At 59.5% G+C, this 22,469-nt stretch overlaps 3 protein-coding genes across 4 annotated transcripts; all 3 read left to right on the top strand.

The window, feature by feature from the left end:
* Positions 1 to 3,057: 3,057 nt before the first annotated feature.
* MZF1 (myeloid zinc finger 1) lies at positions 3,058 to 11,279 on the top strand. Its single transcript, XM_065898888.1, has 5 exons — positions 3,058 to 3,453; positions 3,847 to 4,030; positions 4,531 to 4,601; positions 4,700 to 4,820; positions 9,655 to 11,279. The coding sequence occupies exons 1-5, from the start codon at positions 3,058 to 3,060 to the stop codon at positions 11,088 to 11,090; spliced, it is 2,208 nt and encodes a 735-aa protein (XP_065754960.1). The 3' UTR covers positions 11,091 to 11,279.
* A 4,249-nt stretch (positions 11,280 to 15,528) lies between these two features.
* UBE2M (ubiquitin conjugating enzyme E2 M) lies at positions 15,529 to 18,787 on the top strand. The gene is made up of 6 exons (XM_065898902.1): positions 15,529 to 16,158; positions 17,345 to 17,439; positions 17,562 to 17,600; positions 17,713 to 17,816; positions 18,126 to 18,189; positions 18,275 to 18,787. Exons 1-6 carry the CDS (start codon positions 16,050 to 16,052, stop codon positions 18,413 to 18,415), a joined length of 552 nt encoding a protein of 183 aa, XP_065754974.1. The 5' UTR covers positions 15,529 to 16,049; the 3' UTR covers positions 18,416 to 18,787.
* A 623-nt stretch (positions 18,788 to 19,410) lies between these two features.
* CHMP2A (charged multivesicular body protein 2A) lies at positions 19,411 to 22,311 on the top strand. 2 transcript variants are annotated; one of them, XM_065898899.1, is made up of 6 exons: positions 19,411 to 19,589; positions 20,328 to 20,541; positions 21,428 to 21,607; positions 21,683 to 21,813; positions 21,909 to 21,970; positions 22,089 to 22,311. In XM_065898899.1, exons 2-6 carry the CDS (start codon positions 20,374 to 20,376, stop codon positions 22,214 to 22,216), a joined length of 669 nt encoding a protein of 222 aa, XP_065754971.1. In that variant the 5' UTR covers positions 19,411 to 19,589; positions 20,328 to 20,373; the 3' UTR covers positions 22,217 to 22,311. The 2 variants fall into 2 exon arrangements, with proteins under 2 accessions (XP_065754971.1, XP_065754972.1); XM_065898900.1 differs by having other exon boundaries at positions 19,472 to 19,589; positions 20,285 to 20,541.
* Positions 22,312 to 22,469: the final 158 nt, after the last annotated feature.

Raw genomic sequence — 22,469 nt, forward strand, 5'->3', positions numbered from 1 at the left:
CCAACTCACTGCGAGGCCCACCGGAGCCTCCGCGCCTGGACCTGGTCTCTTTCTTTCCCACCATCCTCGCTACCTCCTTTCCTTTCCTGGGTCTGTCTCACTGTTTTCTCTTTCTCCCTGTCTGTCCCCCATTCCGGAGAAATGGTTCCCTTTAGACTGTCAAAATATAATTTTCGAAACAGCTAAAAACAAACTCCGTGAGCACACGTCAAATATCTATTTACCTCCGGTGGCAACTAGCAGGATGACATAGGTGGTTCCGGGAAGATGAGAGAGAAGGAACAACAGAAAGGGTGAAAGAACGAACAGTGAAATAAAAGTCCAAGTCGGATCGGTAGTGCCCCATGGGGCAGTGGGCAGGCATCTTAGTGTCCTGCTTAGTGTCCTACTGGGTGACAAAAAAACTTGGGGTACTCTTCTCTACTGGACAGAAAGCATTTACAACCTATCAACCTTTTACTCGTTAGCATCTAACTTCACAGTATCTGGACTCTGATCAAAAGCAGTTAACTTAAAAAAAAGTTGCTTCACTTAGGGAATCAGATGACCTGAAGCAGGCTTGGTAGAGACGGTGCTAGTTCTTCCAGTCATCTTTTTTTCTCTTAATGGCAACTTTTGGATAAGTTTTCTTAACATGTGTCCCTCCCGCTCCGTCTTTCTCTCTTCTTGCTGTCACCCTTCTCTGAGTCTTTAAAAACTCTCGATCCACTTTACTGTATGTATCTCTAATGTCTGCCCCTTTCTCCCCTCTTGCTTCTGTACTCCTGTTCCTTGTCTGTCCCTTGAATCTCGAGCTGCACGTCTTGTCGCTGTAAATCTTTGTCTCTCCTTTCCCCTCCATCCCGCCCTGATCGCTCTCCCTCTTGTTAACTGTTCTGACACACATGTCTGCCCAGCCCTGACTCTCTGACCTAGGTCTCTTTCTGTCCTGCCCGTGTCTCTGTCCCTGTGTCTGTTCACTTACTTTCACTGTCTCTCCTCACAACTCTCCCCGCCCCCGAGCCTGTGTCTGTCTGTCCTGTCTCTCTCGCTCCGCATCTCTACCCTCAGCCTACCTCTCCCATCCTCTTTCGGACGCCGGCCGGTACCCAGGGTTGCCCTGGAAACCGCCTGCACGGCCCACTGGTTACCATGAAGACGCCCGGGCCCGCCTACCGCCCACGAGCGCAAAAAAAAAAAAAAAAAAACCTGTCATCGCGCCGCGCACGCGCGCGGAGGACTGGCTGACCTCCTCCCGGACAGGAGCCGGCCGAGCCTCTCTCCAAGGCGAAAGAGGGAGAGGCTCGCTTGCGGTCCTGAGGGCGGTGGAAGGGGTGGCCGGGTCTCCACAGGGGGTTGCCATGGAGACAGGGGGCTGACGGCGTCCTAGCGAGGGCCGTGATTGGTGCAGAGCCCTGCTAATCCCCGGAAGCCCCGTAGAGAATTCAGGGAGACTTGGTGGCGGCATGCGCGGCTGGGAAGGCGGTGCGGCCGCCCGTTGCCCCCTGAGAAGCTTGCTCGCGTCGACGGGCGCCTGGACGCCTGGATTTGAGGCTGGGAGCGCGGGAAGACGCGGCCCGGAGTGTGACCCGATCGTTGCGAACAACGCTGCCCCGGGGCACAGCGGGAGGAGGGTGGAAACTGAGGCGAGGGTGGGGGACGGGCAAGGCGGCGCTTCCGGCTGGTGCGTGGAGCGTTCTGGGAGACATAGTCCGGCCGGGGAGGGAAGGTCGGCGAGTGCGCATGCTCGGGAGCGCGGAGCGGCCCGCTGAGCGCGGAGGTGAGGGCGGGGGCCCCTCAACCGGGAAGGTTCGGGCGGGGACGGGGGCGGCGGCCCAGCGGGATCGGGAGCGTAGGACAGGGGCCTGGGTGCCCCCCGTGGCCGGGCCCAGCGCTGTCGCGCGCGGCTCGTCAATCACTGCGCGTTGCCACGGCGACAGAATCTGGAGTCCCCGCCCCCAGTTGCCATGGCGGCACCCGGACCTGTCCCGGCTCCCTAAAGCAGAAGGTGCCCGCCCAGGCTTCTGGTAAATGTAGTTCAGGGAGCTCCGCAGGGCCGGCCAGATTACGGAGGCCCAGCTGTCTCCTGGGGTTTCAGGTTGACTTGGAACCTTGAGGAGCGAAGGTTAGACACCCACGGGATCAGGCGGCCCTCGAAATCGAATCCACTTCCTTAATAAACTCAGATCTCTCTACAAAGGTTGCACTGTACCTCCAGTTGCATAAGGAGCAGCGCGAGTGTGGTGGGGGTGGGGGAAACGGAGGTTCACAGTGGCACAGCGACAAGCCGAGGTTACGTGGCAAATAGGCTGGGCAGAATCTCCGACTTTCCTTGCAGGCTCCGAGTCCAGTGGTCTCGGCTCCTTTGTAGCTCCCCTCTGAAAACTCCCCTGTTACCTCCTTGTCCCACCTAAATCAGGAAACGGAGGAGATAGTGGGGCATTGCGTGTTGTGATAAGTCGGGCTCAGAGAACGGGGCTGAATGGGGGGAGAATGGTGTCTGGGTGCTGGGCCATACAGGTGACCTTGCACAGGTGTGGGGTGGGGCAGGTGCAGTCAGGCTGCGCTGTGAAACCGCGCTGGGAGGGGAGTGGTCTGAGAGACAAGGCGGGAGAGTGGACGCTGCAGTGATAGACTGGCGTTGGTGGGGGAGGGGTGGTAGTGGTGTAGATGCCCAGGCAGTGGAGGTTGTAGGTGGCATTCACCTGGTAGAGAGAGGGATGCAGAGCAGGGGTTAGGTGGTGCATGTAGAAGAAGCGTGGGCTTTGGGGGAGAGACGAGGTGCCTTCTGGGCCTAAGAAGCAGCCCAGGAACAGGGGGCTACCAGAGACTCTGCACAGGCCCCAGCTAGAGACGCTCACCGAGGGCTCACCAGCCCCACAGGTCCTTGGCACGGGACTGCCTCTGTGCCTCAGTTTCCTCATCCTCCTTCCACTTGGCAGGTCTCGGGATTCAACAGCACAGCATCCAGTAGGCTCTCAATAAGCATTTGTCACCACTGGCCTCATCGCAGCAGCCTCATCCCATTCCTCCCCCAGGGGGAGACACTGGCCTCAGAGCTCCAGCCTGGTCTTTCCAATGAGGCCCACAGCTCTGGGCTCTCCGGGCCACGCACCCCCAGAAGATGAGGGGCCCATCACAGTGAAGCTGGAGGAGTCTGAGGAGGAGGGTGAAGCCGCCCCATGGGATCCCGGCCCAGAGGCTGCACGACAGCGTTTCCGGCACTTCCACTATGAGGAGGCAGTGGGTCCCCGCGAGGCGCTGGCCCGGCTCCGTGAACTCTGCCGCCAGTGGCTGCGGCCCGAGGTGCACTCCAAGGAGCAGATGCTGGAGCTGCTGGTGCTGGAGCAGTTCCTGGGCGCGCTGCCCCCCGAGATCCAGGCCCGCGTGCGGGGACAGCAGCCAGGCAGCCCTGAGGAGGCCGCTGCCCTGGTCGAGGGCCTGCGCCGGGAGCCAGGAGGGCCCCGGAGATGGGTGAGTCAGTGGCCCTGGGGTCGGGGCTGGAACAGTATGCATCTCCGCCTCTCCCTGGGAGGTGCCATTCTCAGCCAGACACTGGTCCCTTGTGGTTTGGAAGTGGTCATCTGCAGCAGACCCTGTGTGAGGGCAGACGGGGTTCCAGGGCCAGCATCACTGGCCCATCCCTCCATCACCTAGAGGCATGGACAAGGGATGCAGGGTGGGGAGAGAGGGTGGGTGTCAGCAGCAGGAGAGCAACTGCAGGTGGTCCCTTTGCTCCTTGCTCAGTCCCTGGTGGACATGGGTCCTTAGAGGACCTAGTCAGTCAGGACCCCTGGGGTCCCAAGATAGGGTGGATGCCCATGAACTCCCTACCTGAGCTCCTGATGGTGGGGGGCACCTCCCCAGGTCACAGTCCAGGTGCAAGGCCAGGAGGTGCTATCAGAGAAGATGGAGCCCTCCAACTTCCAGCCCCTCCCTCAAATCACACCTCGGACTCCAGAACCTGGACTTGAGATGCCCCGTGGGGCCACACAGGAGTCGTCACTGGGCCTATGGGTGAAAGAGGAGCCTGGGGTTACAGAGGATCCAGGTGAGGGTAGGTAACGTGCCCATGCATTGGTGGTCCCCACATCCCGCCCAGCCAGTGGCCGTCATTATCCCTCGCATGCCAAGCCTGACTGTCACCACTGTGGCTCCTTCCATGTTCTCAGCTGGCGTGGAGCTGGCTATTGGGGTTTCCTGGTGGGGGAGGCATGTGGGGCTCACTCCCTGAGGAGATCCATTGGGGGACATTAGCCGATTGCTCGAGAGCAGACAGACGGCTGGAGTATGGGTGGGCACAGCTGAGGGAGGACCCCAAAGTGCTGGGGAGCATTCCCTTCTCTCATACGCCTCCCAGGCAAGTGCCAGACATGCCCACCCACACTCTCTGCCATTCCTGTGTGGACACTTAGAGCCCCCCTGACATGGCCAGCCCCAAGTCTACACCCAGGTCTCACCCCACCTGGACCCCAGCACCTGGCACACCACTGAAGAGGGCAGCAGGGTGGGGAGCCCCTGGAGCTGCCTGACCCCACCCTTCCTCTCCAGAGCTTCTGGACTCTGGGCCTCTAACCAACCCCCAGGAGGCCACTTCCACTGTCCTACCTGAGGAGGCCCAGGTGAGCCCCTGCTCTGGGAGCCTCAGTGGGTGGGGGTTGGGTAGGTCCCTCCCTGGGCCTAGCCAGACACAGGCGAGCAGTGACCACTGTGGTTTCAGGGCTGTGGCGTGGCGCTGGGCCAGGCCTCTCCCCATAGTGAGACTGGGCCTGAGGGGTCCTCATGGACGGAGCACCCTGAGGCCCTGTGGCAGGAGGAAGCTGGGAGCATCTTCTCCCCGGGTGAGTAATGTGGGGCCCTCCACACGGGCAGCACCACCCCTGACCATCCCACTCCTGGCCCTGCTCAGGTGGGCCCCTTACTCCGGCATTCCCCGAGCTCCTCCATCGCCTGCAGCATTCAACCTGCTTTAGCATCTCCTGCCTGCGAGAGCCAAGCCCCCCACTAACCTCATGGCCCCTCCAGCTGCTGCTCCCCGCCCCCAGTAAAACCTCCTGAGAGCAGGACTTGTGCTACCCACGTCCGCTCCCAGCCCCGGCACCCTGGATGGCCCCCGGGTACTGGGCTTGCATCCCACTGATTGGGGGACGGGGCAGAGAGGGACAGCAGGTTAGTAGACAGGGTGGGCAGACAGGGGGGACCTTGACACAGGGTGGGGCCTGGGCAAGACAGAGCGGTACCCTGCTCTCAGGCCAGATGCCCTGTGCTGTCCACCTCAGCCACACAGCCTACAATGGTCTGCCGTCGGCCAGGCTCCCTGTTCCCTGGACCCCTTCTCTACGTTGGTTTACTCCCTTGTTATTTATTTTATTTTGGGGGCTGCGTTGGGTCTTCATTCCTGTGCGCCGGCTTTCTCTAGCTGCGGCAAGCGGGGGCTGCTCTTTGTTGCTGTGGGCAGGCTTCTCATTGCAGAGGCTTCTCTTGTTGCGGAGCACGGGCTCTAGGCACATGGGCTTCAGTAGTTGTAGCACGCGGGCTCAGTAGTTGTGGTTCGCGGGCTCTAGAGCGCAGGCTCAGTAGTTGTGGCACACGGGCATCGTTGCTCCGTAGCATGTGCATCTTCCCGGACCAGGGATCAAACCCGTGTCCCCTGCATTGGCAAGCGGATTCTTAACCACTGTGCCACCCGGGAAGTCCCACCCCCTTGTTCTGGTGAACCTTCCTGTGAACTCTGGTGTGGGAAGTAAAGTTCTGAGCTATGGTCCATATCTGAAACACATTTGTATTACACTGAATTTTGGCTGAAGAATTCTTTTTATTAACTCTGTCTCAAAACATTTTTTTTTAATTGCTGTGAAACTGGGTCGAAACATTTTTTATCACCACTGTTGGTGAGCCCTTAAAATTTGAAATTCACATTTCTCAGTTGTGGGAAACTGGCTTGCATTGTTTCTTTGATTTCCTTCCCCTCCATTGTTCTGTTCTCTTGTTTCTGGAATGCCTGTTACTTGGTTATTGGACTCTAGGACAGATCCTCCAATGTTCTCTTCACTGCGATTTCCCCATCCCTTTCTTTCTGCTCTATTTTCCGGAAAATGTCTTCAGTTATAGCCTCCAGACCCTCCTTTGAGATTTGCATATCTGCTAGCAGAGTTTTAATTTCCAGGAGTGTCTTCTTTCCCTGAACGTTGTTTTTAACCACTTTCTGTTATTCTTACAGTTGTAACATCTTTCCTTATTTCTCTGAGGATAACAATAACTTGTGTTTTAAGCTTTCTTCTCCCAGTGTGGTCTCTGGTCCCTCTGGCAGCTCTGAGCAGATGGGTGAGGGTCTTACCGGCCAGGACAACGAATCAGGGCTGGGAGGGGAGGGTGAGGGGTTCACTCCCCAAGGAGACTCACTTCTTGGGAAACGTGAGTGGGTGGGTGGAGCATGAGTGGACGCCACTGAAGCAGTCGTAGGGCAGTCTGGCTGGGCTGCTTGAAGGCACCCCTGCTGTGAGGATCTTCAGTTCTCTCCTCTGAGTGTTCTAAGAAGGCACTCCTAGCCTCTTGCCAGCATCCCGGGACAGAGGCTAGCGTCGCGGCGCCCAGTGTGACTTCCCTTAACTCCCTTGACTCCCTCAGGGTCCTCTCCCGCCCTCAACCCAGCCCTTTGCCAGGAAGCGAGAGGAGGTCCAAAAGTCACAGCTACAGCACTGCCCACCGCTTCCTCAGAATTCTGTGCAGACAGACCCAGGTCTGTTCCCTGCAGTAGCCCTGCCCAGCTTCAGCTTCAGCTTCTGAAACAGCTTCCTCAGCCCACCTGGTGCCCCTGCCCCTTCACCTGCGTGGCCAGAGGTACCTGGTACCTCCAGCTCCTGAACTTTTCAACGTCTGGGGTAAAATGGGTTGATTTCTTTCAGTCTTCCCCACTGCTGACTTACTATTTGCCTTCTCCAGCCTGCTGCACAGTTACCATTTGCCCATTTTGCTTTCCAGAGTAGAAAATATCAGGGATTTGTTTGTTTCCTCTCTTCTTCTCTTCATCCCTGTGGATTTTATGCCTTGAAAAAACAAAACAAAACCTTTATGGTGGTTTTTAATGTTGTTTCACAATGAAACAAATTTAAATAGATACCATTATTCCCCAGAAGTCCCCATTTGCTGTTTTTTATCAATAAGGATCCAAACTCATTCTTTTTTCATAGCGTCCTTGTTTTGTGGATACTGATCCATCCTTTGAGAATTTGCAATTTCCGGCCTTGTTAGTTAGCTTGGTTTCCTTGGGTGTCAATGCTCCCACTGGGTGCACTGTGGACAGCCTGCCCTGCTCAGCTCTGGGGGCTTCTCGTTTGTCCCTGCCCTAAGCACATCCTGGGTGAGGGACTGCCACAGGGTCCATCATAACTCAACTGGAAGGCTCATCTGGGCCCCTAGCCATTCAGTGGAGATACCTCTGCAGCCTCACTGAAAGCAAAAGGTCCATGGATGGACTGGGCTCACCCAGGCTATGTCCTCAACCCCCAACTTCATGACAGAGCCTGGCTCTCATCCTCAGTCTCCACAGCCTTGGCACTGTAGAGCACCATGCACCAGGCTCTGGATTCCTGAATCTCACCGTCCTTTCTTGCTTTGGAGCTGCCCCACGTATCTTGAAAGCTCTTTTCTTATGTTCTGTCTGTCTGTCGCGCATGTTGAAGCTGAGAGAGTAGCATGTGATACACACCCCTTCTGCTGTTTCAGTCTTCAGCTGGCTGGCCAGGCTTGCCTCATGCTGTGTAGCTGACCCTCCAGCCTGGACCTGCTTCTCTCAGCCCACAGCCCCACAGTCTCTCTGCTCTCTCCAGCCACACTGGCAGTTCCACCCCAGGCTCCTCGGCGGGTTCTTTCTCTGCGGCCCCATTCTTTCCTCAGGCTGCACTCTTCCCCAGACAACCACAGCTCACCTCAGCCACCTTGGCCTCCCCATAAGGTCTCCTGGCTGCTCCCCTTGCCCTCAACCGAACATCTTCTGTGCAGCCAGTGCTTTTATCAGGAGAACAGTTTGAATTGCTAGGACATTCACGTGTTAGAAAATTCAGAAAGCACAAGGGAGTATACAGTGGAATGCCCCTCTCCTGCCTGTATCACATGGTCCTGCACCCCAACAGCCAACATCACCGGTTTTTTGTGTGTACTTCCAGAAAGATTCTCCGCGTAGAAGAACAAACACAAATTCAGGTGCATACTCATTTCCCGTTTTTAAAACACACGTGGACGCTTAACCATCACACTGTTCCACGCCTGACATTTTTCGTGCATCTTCCCACTTGAACACACAGCAGCGAGCGCCCTCCTCTCTGGACAGCTGCATAGAGCCCACTGGGGCTCACCGTGGACACATTTGTTTATCCATCCAGGCCCCTACTGACATTCCTTTGGGTTACTGTTCAGTGAGAACTGAGAAACCTCCTACACCGATCATTTCACACAGGGGGAACACAACTGGTGGAGAAGTACCTAGACGTGGAACTGTTGGATCAGAGGGTGGGAGACTGGACATTCTTATGCACTTTGCCACACTGGCTTCTGTTTATGCTGGCAAGCGGTGCACACGAATGCTTGGGTTCCTGGAGTTAGGGTGTGGAAACGGTAACGAGTACGGCCCTAATACGCACTTTGCTTCCTAGGAGGGGACTGAGCATATTTTACAGAATTTAAGCATCCGTGACATTTCCTTTCTTTTCCTGCCCTTTCCCCACGTTTGTCAGGTTGTCCGTCTTTCTTGTTGATTGGCGCACCTTACTCTGGTTAATTAGTCCCTTGCCTCTGGAGAGTTCGCAGTTTGTCATTCGTCTTTTGACTCGGAGGGTTTTTGCTGTGCACAGATGATTTCCTTTGACACAGTATAATTTTTCTGAGTTTTCTTTGGCATCTGATAGGTCTTCTGTCACCTACTGAAGCCCTTGCTAGTCTCCCAGTCTCCTTGCTTTAACTTCCTTCTTCTCCGTTGCCTGTGCTCACGTCGCCTCCCTTCCCCAGCATCTAATGATGGAGTGCTCACAGCGTGGCTGGAACCTGCTCCTTTTATCCGCAGACACCCACCACTGTCTGATCACATGCAGGCCCAGGACTCCATAGGCCATGTACACACCACAGCACCCGTGTTCACCTTTCCCGGCAGACTGGGCCCGACTCCTGTGCCCCACAGCCTGCGCGTGCCCTCTGTCCCTCGGGAGTCCCGTGGCATCTCAAGGAAGGCACGGCAGACAAAAGTCCTGGTTGCCTACATTCCCTGCCTCTGTCCCCTGCCCTATTCCCTTCCTGTTGGCTCCACTTCCAGCCTCCCTCAGACCCACCCACAGCTCTGCATGTGTGGAAACCATCATCACCCACCCGGACAGTGCAAGGGCCACCTGCCCCACCTTTGCCCTACAGCCCTTCCAGAAAGGCGGTTTTTACAAACTTAAGTCAGACCTGGAAAGCCTGTCCCCAGCTTTTCAGTTTTCCACCTCCTGCAAGGGTCTGTCCCATTGTCACCTCCTTAGGGAAGCCTGCACATTTACAACCCCTGCCCCTGCCCACGTCACTTCTGTCTGCCTCCTTGGTCAGTTTCAGGTCGCTCTAGTTCGCGCCGTTTCTGCAGGGCTGGAGTGGCTCTGGGCACAAGTGGGTTCTCTGTCATGAATGAGTGGATCCCCTTCTGCAATGCAGGGTTTACACTCCAGATGGACAGCATCTCTGCTGGCCCAGACACTGTGAGCCCCCACATCCACCTCCCCTGGGACCTCGGCGTGGCCAGCCTCACGGGCCGACTCGAGTCACCCTCCCTCGAAGGTGGCTTCTCACACGCGCTGGTGCTCTCCACCGACCCGGGAGGTGAGCAGGACCCCACATACGATCCCCGCCAGGGCGTGGGCCCCGGGCTGGCCGCCGCTCGCTGGCGTGCCCCCAGGGGCCGGAGCCGGGGGCGAGGTCGCCCCAGCACAGGCGCCGGAGCCGTGCGAGGTGGCCGCTGCGACGTGTGCGGGAAGGTGTTCAGCCAACGCAGCAACCTGCTGAGGCACCAGAAGATACACACGGGAGAGCGGCCGTTCGTGTGCGGCGACTGCGGCCGCAGCTTCAGCCGCAGCTCGCACCTGCTGCGCCATCAGCTCACGCACACCGAGGAGCGGCCGTTCGTGTGCGGCGACTGCGGCCAAGGCTTCGCACGCAGCGCGCGCCTGGAGGAGCACCGGCGCGTGCACACGGGCGAGCAGCCCTTCCGCTGCGCCGAGTGCGGCCAGAGCTTCCGGCAGCGCTCCAACCTGCTGCAGCACCAGCGTATCCACGGCGACCCCCCGGGCCCCGGCGCGGCACCCCCGGCGCCTCCTGGCGCGCCGGAGCCCCCAGGCCCCTTCCCGTGCAGCGAGTGCCGCGAGAGCTTCGCACGGCGCGCCGTGCTGCTGGAGCACCAGGCGGTGCACACAGGCGACAAGTCTTTCGGCTGCGTGGAGTGCGGCGAGCGCTTCGGCCGCCGTTCGGTGTTGCTGCAGCACCGGCGCGTGCACAGCGGCGAGCGGCCCTTCGCCTGCGCTGAGTGCGGCCAGAGCTTCCGGCAGCGCTCCAACCTCACGCAGCACCGGCGCATCCACACGGGCGAGCGGCCCTTCGCCTGCGCGGAGTGCGGCAAGGCCTTCCGCCAGCGGCCCACGCTCACGCAGCACCTGCGCGTGCACACGGGGGAAAAGCCCTTCGCCTGCCCTGAGTGCGGCCAGCGCTTCAGCCAGCGTCTGAAGCTCACTCGCCATCAGCGGACGCACACCGGCGAGAAGCCCTACCACTGCGGCGAGTGTGGCCTGGGCTTCACGCAAGTCTCGCGGCTCACCGAGCACCAGCGCATCCACACAGGCGAGCGGCCCTTCGCCTGCCCGGAGTGCGGCCAGAGCTTCCGGCAGCACGCCAACCTCACGCAGCACCGGCGCATCCACACGGGCGAGCGGCCGTACGCATGTCCCGAGTGCGGCAAAGCCTTCCGCCAGCGGCCCACGCTCACGCAGCATCTGCGCACCCACCGGCGCGAGAAGGCCTTTGCCTGCCAGGACTGTGGCCGCTGCTTCCATCAGAGCACCAAGCTCATCCAGCATCAGCGCGTCCACAGTGCAGAATAGCCAGTGCGCGCTGCACCCCCTCTCCGCCCTCACCTCGTTCCTCCGTGCGGGGGGGGGGGCGGGGGGCGGGGGGGCGCTGCAGAACACCTACCTCGCGGGGATGCTGTGAGGCCTGTGATCACGTGGGTACAGGCCAGCCCTCTTAGGGCCCGGTGCCCAGTAGGTGCTCAATAAACAGTACACGGAACCTGCGTCTGGGTCTACACCAATTCAGTTCCTCCCCACTTGCCTGGGTCCCTCTCTGCCCACCCCACAGGTCCACCGCTTTCTCTGCAACCACACGATTCCTGTAAGAGCCAGAGCCCCCTGCAGATGTGGCCCCTAGCAGAGCCTGGCCACATCTGTGCGGTGCCCTCCTTGCACCACAGCTCCTGTACTATTTGCCCATGTTCCCTTCGACCCACACGTCTGCCGGCCAAGCCAACTGCCAGATGAGGATGTGGACTGGCAGCCAGTATCATCGGGTGCTGAAGTATCAAACTGGTGTCCAGCATGCCAGAGCCGGCCTGAGGACATGTGTTTATGAAACTTTAAACCTAGGGAGCCATTTCTTAGGTATAGAAGCTACAAGGCTTTACCTGGGAATCCACATTCTTTCAAGGCTTTCCTCTGTTCCCCGCAGACTCCAGCCAGTCCGAGACCCGCAGGTGGCTGCAAGCCCCAGGCCAGTCCCCCAGCCCTCTGGTGATCGCTGCCATCATGCGCCGTTCTCCTCCCTCCCTGGCCCCACGCACAGCCCCTAAGGGTTCCCGCACGGTGGGAGGTATCTATCGTGTGTTCAGTAACTAGTCACAGGAAGCACGGCTGGCAGCGGCTTTCATGAAGATGGACGATACTGCCAGTTCCAGTTCAGTGTCCTGCAGACTTGAGGGCCGGTGTCTCTGGAACCCTCCAACCTCTTCCTGTGCCACTGCTTCTTTTGCCCTATCTTCCCCTTCCATCCTATTGTTCAGGCCTTGACACAGTCCCCCATTCCACCCATGGGTGCTGTAAGTGCCAGGGACAATGGAGAAAGGCAGTTCCAAAGAGGGCATCTTCATGCAGCAGGGTCTGGCTTGGGACTTAAACCCCACTCTAGGAGGGTGTCAGCCTGCCCTTGGCCTAGAGGTTCCAGAACAGCCCTTCTAGGCCTGTATGTCCAAGCTTCTTCCAGAAGTGCAGCTGGACTCGCCCCTGCCACTCTGAGTGACCCTGATCCCCTCAAGACTTGGGCCCTGGTATCAGGGAAAGACAAGCCAGCCCGGGCCAGAGGCTTCCTGGCCTGCTAGAGAAGGCATGCTCCCTGCCTCAGCCCCCCTTCCTCCCCTCCCCCATTCCTCTCTTTTCCCCACCTCCCCGCTAGTCTAGCCCTAGCCAAGACCAGAGCCACTCCGGCATCTACTACGTCTGCCAAAGTCAGCAGCCCCCCATGCAGGGGCACTCCTGTGTGGCACAGTCAGGGGTGGGACGTCCCCGGACCCTCTGACAGCACTCACGGTTCTCTCTGATCACAAAGGGGATTCTAGGAAACCTGGTCTAGAATTTGTAGAATCAGAGGGGAGAGGAAGGCAGGGAGGGGCTGGGAGAATCAGATCAGAGAAGGCACATGAATGAACACTGAGGTAGCCAGTGGGCTCAGGTTGGAGGAATGTTGCCGGAACTTTATAAACCCTGTAACATGGCTTATTTTTTTTTTTTTTTTTTACAATTTGTATGACTTTTATAATCTGAAACAAAGAAAACAAGAAAGCTCTCATCTTTGATCATCTTCGTGTTAATTATGAAGGGAAATCTGTACAGACACAACTACATAAAAACATGAAATTCCACACAGGAAAAATTACAGCAAACATGAAAAGCATGGAGACATCCGGCCAGGGCCCCACAGCCGAAGCCTTGAGAAGTCCATGGACCCACCTGCCAAAACAGCCCTCTGAGAAGAAGTCAACATGAACAGCTATGTGAGCGCCACCCATGAAAGGTCATTTCTGCAGCTGGCCAGGCACACCTCTGCAATCCAGTCATGTGGCTGCAGGTCGAGAACCCAAGTGTTACCATACTATCATCAAGGGCTGAGGGCCTGGACAGAGTGACCACTTCGCCCCACTTGGCCAGAGCCGTATGAGGAACCCAGGAGAGGAATACCTAAGTACTGGTCATCTAAGAAAGCTACAACAGTGCCCAGCCAGCCTGTCCCTGGACTGTCTGCGCCTGAGCCCATATTATTCACTCCCAAGCCCGGCCTCCCCATGCCACGTCCATCCAATTATTCTCACCGGAAGCCCAGCCTCCCGAATCTATCCACTTCTCTCCACCCCCCAGCACTGTTCTGATCCCAGCCGTCCATCTCCTGGAGGCCCACGGCACTCAGCCTCTCTTCCCTGCCTACTCCTGCTCCCTCGTTCCCCAAACAGACCCTTTCTTCCCAGTGCCAGCTCCCAGAGGCTACGCTAACAACCGTACGTGCACTTCCACCCTCACAACTCACCCGCCACGTTCTGCCCAGTCCCTCCAAGGCACTGGCCCCAGCTTCCCTCAGGACCTCTGCATGCGCTAAGCCCTAGGTTGCATCCTAAGAGGCTGCAGGTCCAAGGGCCACAGGCACCTTTGCCACCAAAACCACCTGTGCCTCTCTGCCACTTGAGTGGCCACGAAGGTGACAAAGAATATACAGCTTAGCTGCACCACTTCCAACCCAGCCCCCTGGGTTGAGGGGATGAGGCCATCCCCTCCTCCCTGGTCCAGAAACCATGGCCCCCTTTGCCTAGCATTCTGTTGCATGGTCAAGTCTTCCCCCACTGGACGGTGGGGAAGCCACAAGATCAGAGATCACGTGAGTCGAGCTTTGGCTAGTCCTCTCCAGGGAACCAATTCCCCATCCCCAGATGGGACCTTAGCGGAAGGGCCTAAGCAACTGGCCTGGGGATGGGCACATGAACCAGACTGGCCAACAGAAACCACCCCTGAGACTTTGGCTGGAAGCCACAGTATGGTCATCAACCCTCACGTCCTGTACAAAAATAAATAATCAAGAGCAGAGCGGATGAGAAGAACGGAGAGGGAGAGGGAAATTGAGTCTGGAAGAGCCCTCTGGGTCCCAGGACCAGCCATGTCTGAAGCCTGAGAACCCTGGGATGGCTGCAATCTTGTCAGCCCCAAACCTGAGCCGTTTGCAGCTTCTGATCTCCCATCCTCACTCCGGCGCCTCTCCAGCACTCAGCTCTCAGGGGAGTCAACGAAGCTGGGAGTGTGAGGCTAGGACAACTACAGGGCTGAAGAGGGGCGTGTGGGATGGTGGAAAGAGAATGGAAAGGGGCAAAAGGGGGAGCGGCTGCACAGACACCACTGGGATCAGTCCACGGAGCCCAAAGACGCCGAGGATACCTGGGCAGGGCCTCTGAGGAGGCTGGGGCCGGGATGGACGCCAAATCAAGACCCGAAGGGGTAGAGCCGACTCCCTGGGGTGAGGATGGGGCCGGGGTCGTTCGCCAAGAGGAGGCCATGGACTGAGCCTGCCCACCCCCAGCGCGGGCTCAACTGGGCCGCCGCGACTACTTCTCCCTTGGTGGTCCGTATGATGGCGGCACGTCGCCTCAGCGACTGGACGGGACGTGCGACAGGAGCCTCATTCGGACGCGGGCAGGCTGAGAGACAGAGCCCCCGCCGCCCCACGGGCCCGGCCCCCCGCCCCAACCAGCTCTCGCGGCACCGCTCACCGCCTGACGGTTCCCTTGGTGACAGCCTGAAATCGCGGAACCGCTCCGCGCCGCTTCCTCCCGCCCCGCCGAGGCACGCTGAGCCGTGATTGGAGGGGAGATTGGCCCTGCCCACATCTCACGCGCAGCCGGCGGAGGGTCGTAGGGCACCTCCGCTGGAACTGTAGACCCGCGCGGAGAGCGGCCCTCCCCACTTTCCGCTTCCGAAGTGTGTCAGCCTGTGTAAACCTCCACAGTGCTTACTACTCTCTGACACAATACACGTTTTACTTGTTAGTTTACCTCAACCAAACTCTCTGCGAGAGGGTTCTTTGGGTTTGCGATGGGACACCGAAAGTGCTGGACCACGCACCCTCTAGGCAACGCCCCTGCCTTGCTCAGGCTCTGACCTGACCCAGCCTCAGTCTGTGACCCCCGGGGCCAAGTACTTCGTTTGGCCCGCCTACGCCGCCGTCTGCACAAGTGCAAGTGGGAATGGTTGTACCGCAAGCGAAGCTGCCCGCATCTGCCCCACTTAAAGATGGCGACAACACCGCCCCACTCCCTGGACTCGCAGGCGTCCCCGGAAGTGACCGGCCGGCCCGGTCTGCGCGAACGGAAATACTCGAGCCTAGCCGAAGGAGCCCGATCCCCAAGTCCCATCGCGGAGCAACGCGGGGCGGTGGCGTCGGCGGCTGCGCAGGCGCACAGCGCAGGCCGGGCGGAAAGAGCCGAAGCGGGCAGGCGGCGGAAATATCCGAAGCGGTGGGGCGCCCGAGGCCGTTGCGGACCTCCGCGCCGAAGCCGTTGCTGCCGCGGAAGCCGACCCTCCTCCAGTACACGGCCGTCACCACCGCAGCCCCCGCCTCCCTGTTCCGACCCGAGCCGCAACCCCCTCGGGAAGGGAGCGAGTGAAGGGGCCAGTGGTGCGGCCTGAGGACCCCACGTCCGCAGCCGCAGCTGGGCCTGAGGACACCGGGGCGGGCGAGGGGGAGGAGGGAGCGGCGGGTGGAGGCGGGGCCGAGCGGACACGAGAACAGCCGAGTGGGCCCGAGTGCTGCCGAGCGAGCCCGAGGCGCCGGGCCAGGCCGGAGCCGACTACGGGAGCCGACGCGGGCCGCGCGGTGGGCGCGGAGCGGCGCGGCAGGCCGGGCGGGCGGCGGCAGCAGCCGAAGAGGCCGCGGCGGCGGGTCCGAGTGGCGGAGGCGGCAAGGGCGGCGGCGGCGGGGGGCCGGGTGGCCGGGGTCCCGGGCCCCGCAGGGGCGGCAGCGGCGGCGGCGGCAGGATGATCAAGCTGTTCTCGCTGAAGCAGCAGAAGAAGGAGGAGGAGTCGGCGGGCGGCACCAAGGGCAGCAGCAAGAAGGCGTCGGCGGCGCAGCTGCGGATCCAGAAGGGTAAGGAGTCGGGATGGGGGTGGAGGTCGGAGGTCAGGGCCTGGCTTGGGGTAATGCGGTCGCCAGGGGTCAGAGGTGTCAGAAATGGGGGGGCCGCGGATGTGGGGATCGGAGATCAGGGCCTGGGGATTGAGGGATCAGGGGTGGAGTAATAGTCACTGAAGTGGTCAGAGATGCGGGGCCGAGGATGGGGCACTGAAGGTATTTGGAAAGCCAGATGTCTGATATTAGGGACTGAGAATCTGAGGGTGGCAGTGTAGTGGGGGGACCGGGAACTCGAGAGTCTGCGGGGTCAGACGGGAACCTGGGTGAAAGGCAGAGGAGATATGGATAGTGGGGGCCGAGGATTGAGGATCCGAGTGGGAGATTTAGTGTCTTATGCTGGGGTCAGTGGGAATCAGAGTCAGGCGTGGTGAAGTACGTTCTGGGGCCTGGGTTTCGTGAGTCTGGGGGGGGGGGCGTCACATGGCAATTTGGGGTTTAGGGTGACAGGAGGAGGAGGGAGGGACAGTGGGTGCCAGAGATTAGAGATAGGAGTAGAGTTGGGTTTAGACCATGGTGCTGGAAATGCTGGAAATCTTATAGTCAGAACAGTGTAAGGTAGGAGGGCTGGGAACTAACAGATCTGGAGGTCAGATGGGAACCTGGGTTTGGGATGATAGGCAGAAAGAGGAGTATATGGATCGTGGGGACCAGGGATTGGTGGGGGGATGATTTAGGGTGTGGAGGGGGAATAAGGTCTTTGAGTTTGGGCCGATAATTGGGGACTCCTCTAGAAGGTGGGGGTTATGGCCAGGGATCCTGGGTGTGGGGTAGTCAGAGGCTCTTGGAGGGCACAGGGGAGTGGGGGCATTTAGGAGCTGGGTTGCGGGGGGACCCAGCTATTGGGTGCTGGGACTTAGGGCTGTGGATTCAGAAGAGTTGGAACTTACCCTGGGCCAGGAGCTCAAGCACAGTCACAATTGAACATGTGTGTTTGTGGTGTTCTGTAGATCCAGAAGAGCCTGCTTGGAGACTGGGGAGCAGAAAGAGCAGGGAGAGGGTTGGGGATGTGTCCCACTGCCCAGGACACAGCTGGGGTCCTGGAGGAGGCTATAGAGGCTCTGCTGGCACCTGCACCTGCTCTGAACACCCTCCTCTCTCTCTTCCTTTCTCTCTGTTTCCCTTTTCTGCTGTGAAAACCTAGACATAAACGAGCTGAATCTGCCCAAGACGTGCGACATCAGCTTCTCAGATCCAGACGACCTCCTCAACTTCAAGCTGGTTATCTGTCCTGATGAGGTGAGGGCACACTCAGCTGGACTCCCAGGCACGGCGGGTGGCCCCACCTCAAGTAGGGATACCTGGTTCACCTGCCAGGCCTTGCTGGATGGGATCCCAACTCCTCTTTCCTTCCTTCACAGGGCTTCTACAAGAGCGGGAAGTTTGTGTTCAGTTTTAAGGTGAGTCTCGGTGGGCCGGGGTGGCTCCCTGGGCTGAGGAAGCAACAGCTGAGGCCCCGGCCAGGCACTGCTGGGGCATCTATCCACCTCCCCTCTCTTTTCCTGGAGCCAGGTGGGCCAGGGTTACCCGCATGACCCCCCCAAGGTGAAGTGTGAGACGATGGTTTATCACCCCAACATTGACCTCGAGGGCAACGTCTGCCTCAACATTCTCAGGTGAGGGCACTAGCCCTCCACAGCTCTCCCCAGCCCTGCCTGCCAGGCACCCTTCATGGCCTTGCACTACACCAGTCTCTGTCCATTCCTTACCCCTTGTGGTGTGTGTTCCTCTGTCTCTTCATCTCCACGTTTTCTTCCTCGTGGCTTGACCTTGGCTTTCTCCATGGTCTGTCCTTCTCTGCACCCTCCTGCTAGCTTCTCCCATCCGCACTGTCCCGTGCCCTGGGCCTGATCTGTCCGGTCCCAGCAGGGCCTCTGGCGGCTTCCCACTCAGCAGCCCCTGATCGTGATGTTCTCTGCCCACAGAGAGGACTGGAAGCCAGTCCTTACGATAAACTCCATAATTTATGGCCTGCAGTATCTCTTCTTGGTGAGTAGGGGCGGGGGCGCTGGGGCTGGGGGAGGTTGGACTTCTGCCCCTTGGGCTTGTTGACCCCCACCCATACCGGCCACAGGAGCCCAACCCTGAAGACCCACTGAACAAGGAAGCCGCCGAGGTCCTGCAGAACAACCGGAGGCTGTTTGAGCAGAACGTGCAGCGCTCCATGCGGGGTGGCTATATTGGCTCCACCTACTTCGAGCGCTGCCTGAAATAGGGTTGGCGCATACCCACCCCTGCCAGGGCCACCAGCCCCGGCGTCCCCTGCAAATATTTATTGGGGGCCACAGGTGGGGGGGGCATGGGGCAGCCGGTGGGGGAATCCCATGCCCTGACCTGCCACCCCTCCCTGCCACCCGCTCCTAGTTTTTTTTTTTTTTTAAACCACCATGTGATTGAGGTCGGCGCGGCCTCCCCCGACCCGCTCAGCGATGGGAAATGAATTGGCTTGTCTAGCCCCACGCTGGGTGCTGTCCAGCCCCCCTAATCTGGGCTCTGGGGTGGGAGGCCAAGGGTGGCTGGGCACCCGGCACCCCACCCCTGCACCACTGGAGGTCCCGCCAGGCTATTAAAGGGGAATGTTACTGCATGGCCTCTGCCTCTTCCTTTTGTGGGGTGGGAGGGGCAGGTGATGTCCACCAGGGCTCCTGCAGCAAGCGTGGTGGGAGTTGTGTGATCACAGGTGGCATTAGGGGGCCCCCCCCCCCGCCCCCGCGTCAGCAGGCTGCCCAGTGCCTGGGGCAGCCCTGGGAGTCGTGAGGGGACCAAGCCCCAGGCCTCGGGCAGGGTGGGATGAATCCCACTCCGGAACAAAGGAGGGGCAGGATCCAGTAACCACAGGCTTCCTGGCCAGTATGCCAACATACAAGAAAGTCCGCACCATCTCCTGTTCTGCCCCCTTCTGCCATTGGAGGGCTTGACGAGGAGAATGCTGCCTGGTGCCACCGGGTGCCTGAGGTCCAGAAACATCAGCGAGAGTTCTCGGTCCCTGAGATGAGCTGGGCCCTACAGTGGGTAACGTGGTGGGGTGCAGGGCCTCTGGGTGGCTGCCCGGAAGGGCGCCAACCCCGCAAGGACCAGGACTCCGGCCGTGGCTCGGGTCCCTTAGGCTGGACTTGAACCTGTGGAACACCGAGTCTGCGGCAGGGACACGGAAGCTGGTGCGCATGCGCCTGGGGCCGGCCTGGTCCCCGGCGCGTGCGCACGCGCGCTGTTGTCCCCGCCCAGCATTCCGGGCGCCGGCGGGGCGTGTGACGTCAGGTGGTTTAATCCGGAAACGGCGGCGACCGCCGACGCGACAGAACCGAGGGTCCGTCGTTGGTGGGCGCTCCGGGCCTCCCAGCGAGAAAAGCGTGACCCGGAAACGGAAGCGAGTTCCTGTCGCAACTCCGGTGAGTGGCCCCTACTGGGGCGCGGGCTCTGGGTGGACGCGTGGGTGGCGGCGTACGAGGGCCTCGCCCCTCTCTGGGACCCGGCCTTATCATCAGAGGACCCCATGCTGTCTTGCCTTCAGTGGTCAACACCCCGAATGGCCCCCCAGGCTTTCCTGCGTGAACAAGGCACCCCAACACTTAGCATCCCTCCCTCTGTACAGGAGTCCGCAACGCCCCCCAACCTTATTCTCCGCGCCCAGATTCCCTCGGCATTTAGGACCCCCGCCCCAAACCGAATTCCATGCATACGCTGTCAGCTTCAGGGCCGCCCCCATCCACCCTGTTTCTAGCACTCGCAGCCTCCACCTCCTCCTGTCAGGGACCCTCTCAAGTGCCCTGTCCTTGGCGCTCAGGGTTCCAAGTGCCCCCTACCCCCGTCAGCCCACACACGGCCATCTCCAGTCTCGGTCCACCGAACACGCTAGGGCCTCATCGCAGGGTCTGCAGGACGAGGTGGAAGCCTTGAACCTCTGTGGGGGCACTGTGATGGAGGAGGGGTTGGGGTGGGCACGTTGTCCCCACTCATGTCCCTGGGGCTACCCAAGTTCCAGACTCCACTCTTTTGGCCTTCCATTCACGCCTTTTCCCCCTGCTCAGCCCTTTCCATTTTGGGAGCCCCCATCTGTCCCTGCCCATACACAGTGTGACCCCAGCTCTGCCTCATGCCCTCGTTTTGGGCCTCACACCACTCTGCAGTAAGGCTTCACACTTGCCCCAGTCCTACCGGTGGGCTCCTGCGGCCATGGACCTGCTGTTTGGGCGCCGGAAGACGCCGGAGGAGCTGCTGCGGCAGAACCAGCGCGCCCTGAACCGCGCCATGCGAGAGCTGGACCGTGAGCGACAGAAGCTAGAGACCCAGGAGAAGAAAATCATTGCAGACATCAAGAAAATGGCCAAGCAGGGCCAGATGGTAAGCTCGACTGGGCACAGCCTGGGACACAGGCCAGTGCTGTTGCTTGTTCAGACACTGGGGCTGCAGCAAACTGGACATGCTGAGCACCAACAGGGAGGTGCTTCTAGGGAAATGAAGGGTTGAGTGGGGCTTTCCCTAGTTTCAGGGTCCAAAAGGCTGCCTCTGTGGAGGTGGTGTCAGAGCCAAACGTTGAGTAAGGAAGAGAGTGAGCCCGTGAAGATCCAAGTGGCAAGTGTGTCAGATAGAACAGCAGATGCTCCATGAGAGTGATGGGTGAGCCCAGAGGAGTGGATGTGGGCCAGACCACTCGGAATCGTGGGCCACAGCGGGAGCCCACGTGGCATGGAATGCACTGGCCCTGGGGGCCAGTGAGCAGAGAGATGGGCACAGCCTGAACTGCTGGGGAGCAGCACCACCTTTGATGGGCGACAGAGTTTTGGCCTGAACAGCTGGGTTGAGGTGCCATTTCCTGGGATGGGCAAAGCAAGGAAGAGCTCTGGGGAGGAAGTGAAAAGGTGAGGTTTGGAAGTGTTTGTGTGTGAATCAGGATCCTGTACTTCAGGTGAGGGCCTGTGTGAGGTGGAGGGAGACACACATTCTTTGGCCAGGAGAGAAATTCAGGAATGGGTGTTGACTCTATAGACATGGAGAGAAAAGGACCCCTCAAGGGTGGCCCCACCTTTCTTCCTCTCATTTCTGGAGCAGAGATGAGAAGCCCGCGGAGGAGTCTGTGCAGTGGTGACCCAAGAGGCATGAGGGCGAAAGGGAACAGTGGCCAGTGGGAGCAGGCACATAGGAGCCCCTGAAAGCCTCAGTGGGCATGGTGGAGTGGCAGTGAGCATACTTCCAAGGCTGGCTCCCTGCCACCTCTGTCCCCTCGCAGGACGCTGTGCGTATCATGGCAAGAGACCTGGTGCGCACAAGGCGGTACGTGCGAAAGTTTGTGTTGATGCGGGCCAACATCCAGGCTGTGTCCCTCAAGATCCAGACACTCAAGTCTAACAACTCAATGGCACAAGCCATGAAGGGCGTCACCAAGGCCATGGGCACCATGAACAGACAGGTGCGCCTCTCCCGATCCCCCCCTCCCTACCCCTGCTAACCTCAGGGGCCAGACTCACCCTCCTCCCACTTCCAGCTGAAGTTGCCCCAGATCCAGAAGATCATGATGGAGTTCGAGCGGCAGGCAGAGATTATGGACATGAAGGAGGAGATGATGAACGATGCCATTGACGATGCCATGGGTGACGAGGACGATGAAGAGGAGAGGTTTGGAGACAGGAGGCAGAAGGCTGGGGACGGAGGGGATGCCTGGCCCTCCGGGTGCCTGGCCCTCATAGTTCTTTTTTTTTTTTTTTACCTAGTGACGCTGTTGTAGCCCAGGTCCTGGACGAGCTGGGGTTGAGCCTGACGGATGAGCTGTCAAGTGAGTGTCCAGACCCTGGGCCCTGTCCTGCGCGCAACTCAGCCATCGCGCAGACCCTCCCTCTCCCAGCATTACTCCTTCCCGCAGGGGCTCTCTTCCTAACCCCCCTTCTCTGCAGACCTCCCCTCCACTGGAGGCTCCCTCAGTGTGGCTGCCAGTGGGAAGAAAGCAGAGGCTGCAGCCTCCGCCCTAGTCGATGCAGACGCAGACCTGGAGGAGCGGCTCAAGAACCTTCGAAGGGACTGACTGCACACACAGCACACCCCCGTGCCACCCTAGGGAGCCAGCGGAGGGCCCAGCATTTTCATTGTACCTTCTGCAATAAAAGAAGTTGGCCACTAGTCTTGGGCCTGTGTGAGTGGCCTGATGTGAGCCAGGCTGGGTTAGGGAGTCTGGTGACAGGGCTGACAGGAGTTGCTCAGGCAGGGCTTGGTAATGTGGGCCACATTAGCTGGGGTATAAGACAGAGGGCTGGAAGTTTTCTCATTTTGGCGGGAGT

Source organism: Phocoena phocoena, chromosome 20 (genome assembly GCF_963924675.1).
Source record: "Phocoena phocoena chromosome 20, mPhoPho1.1, whole genome shotgun sequence".
NCBI classification, from domain to species: domain Eukaryota; kingdom Metazoa; phylum Chordata; class Mammalia; order Artiodactyla; family Phocoenidae; genus Phocoena; species Phocoena phocoena.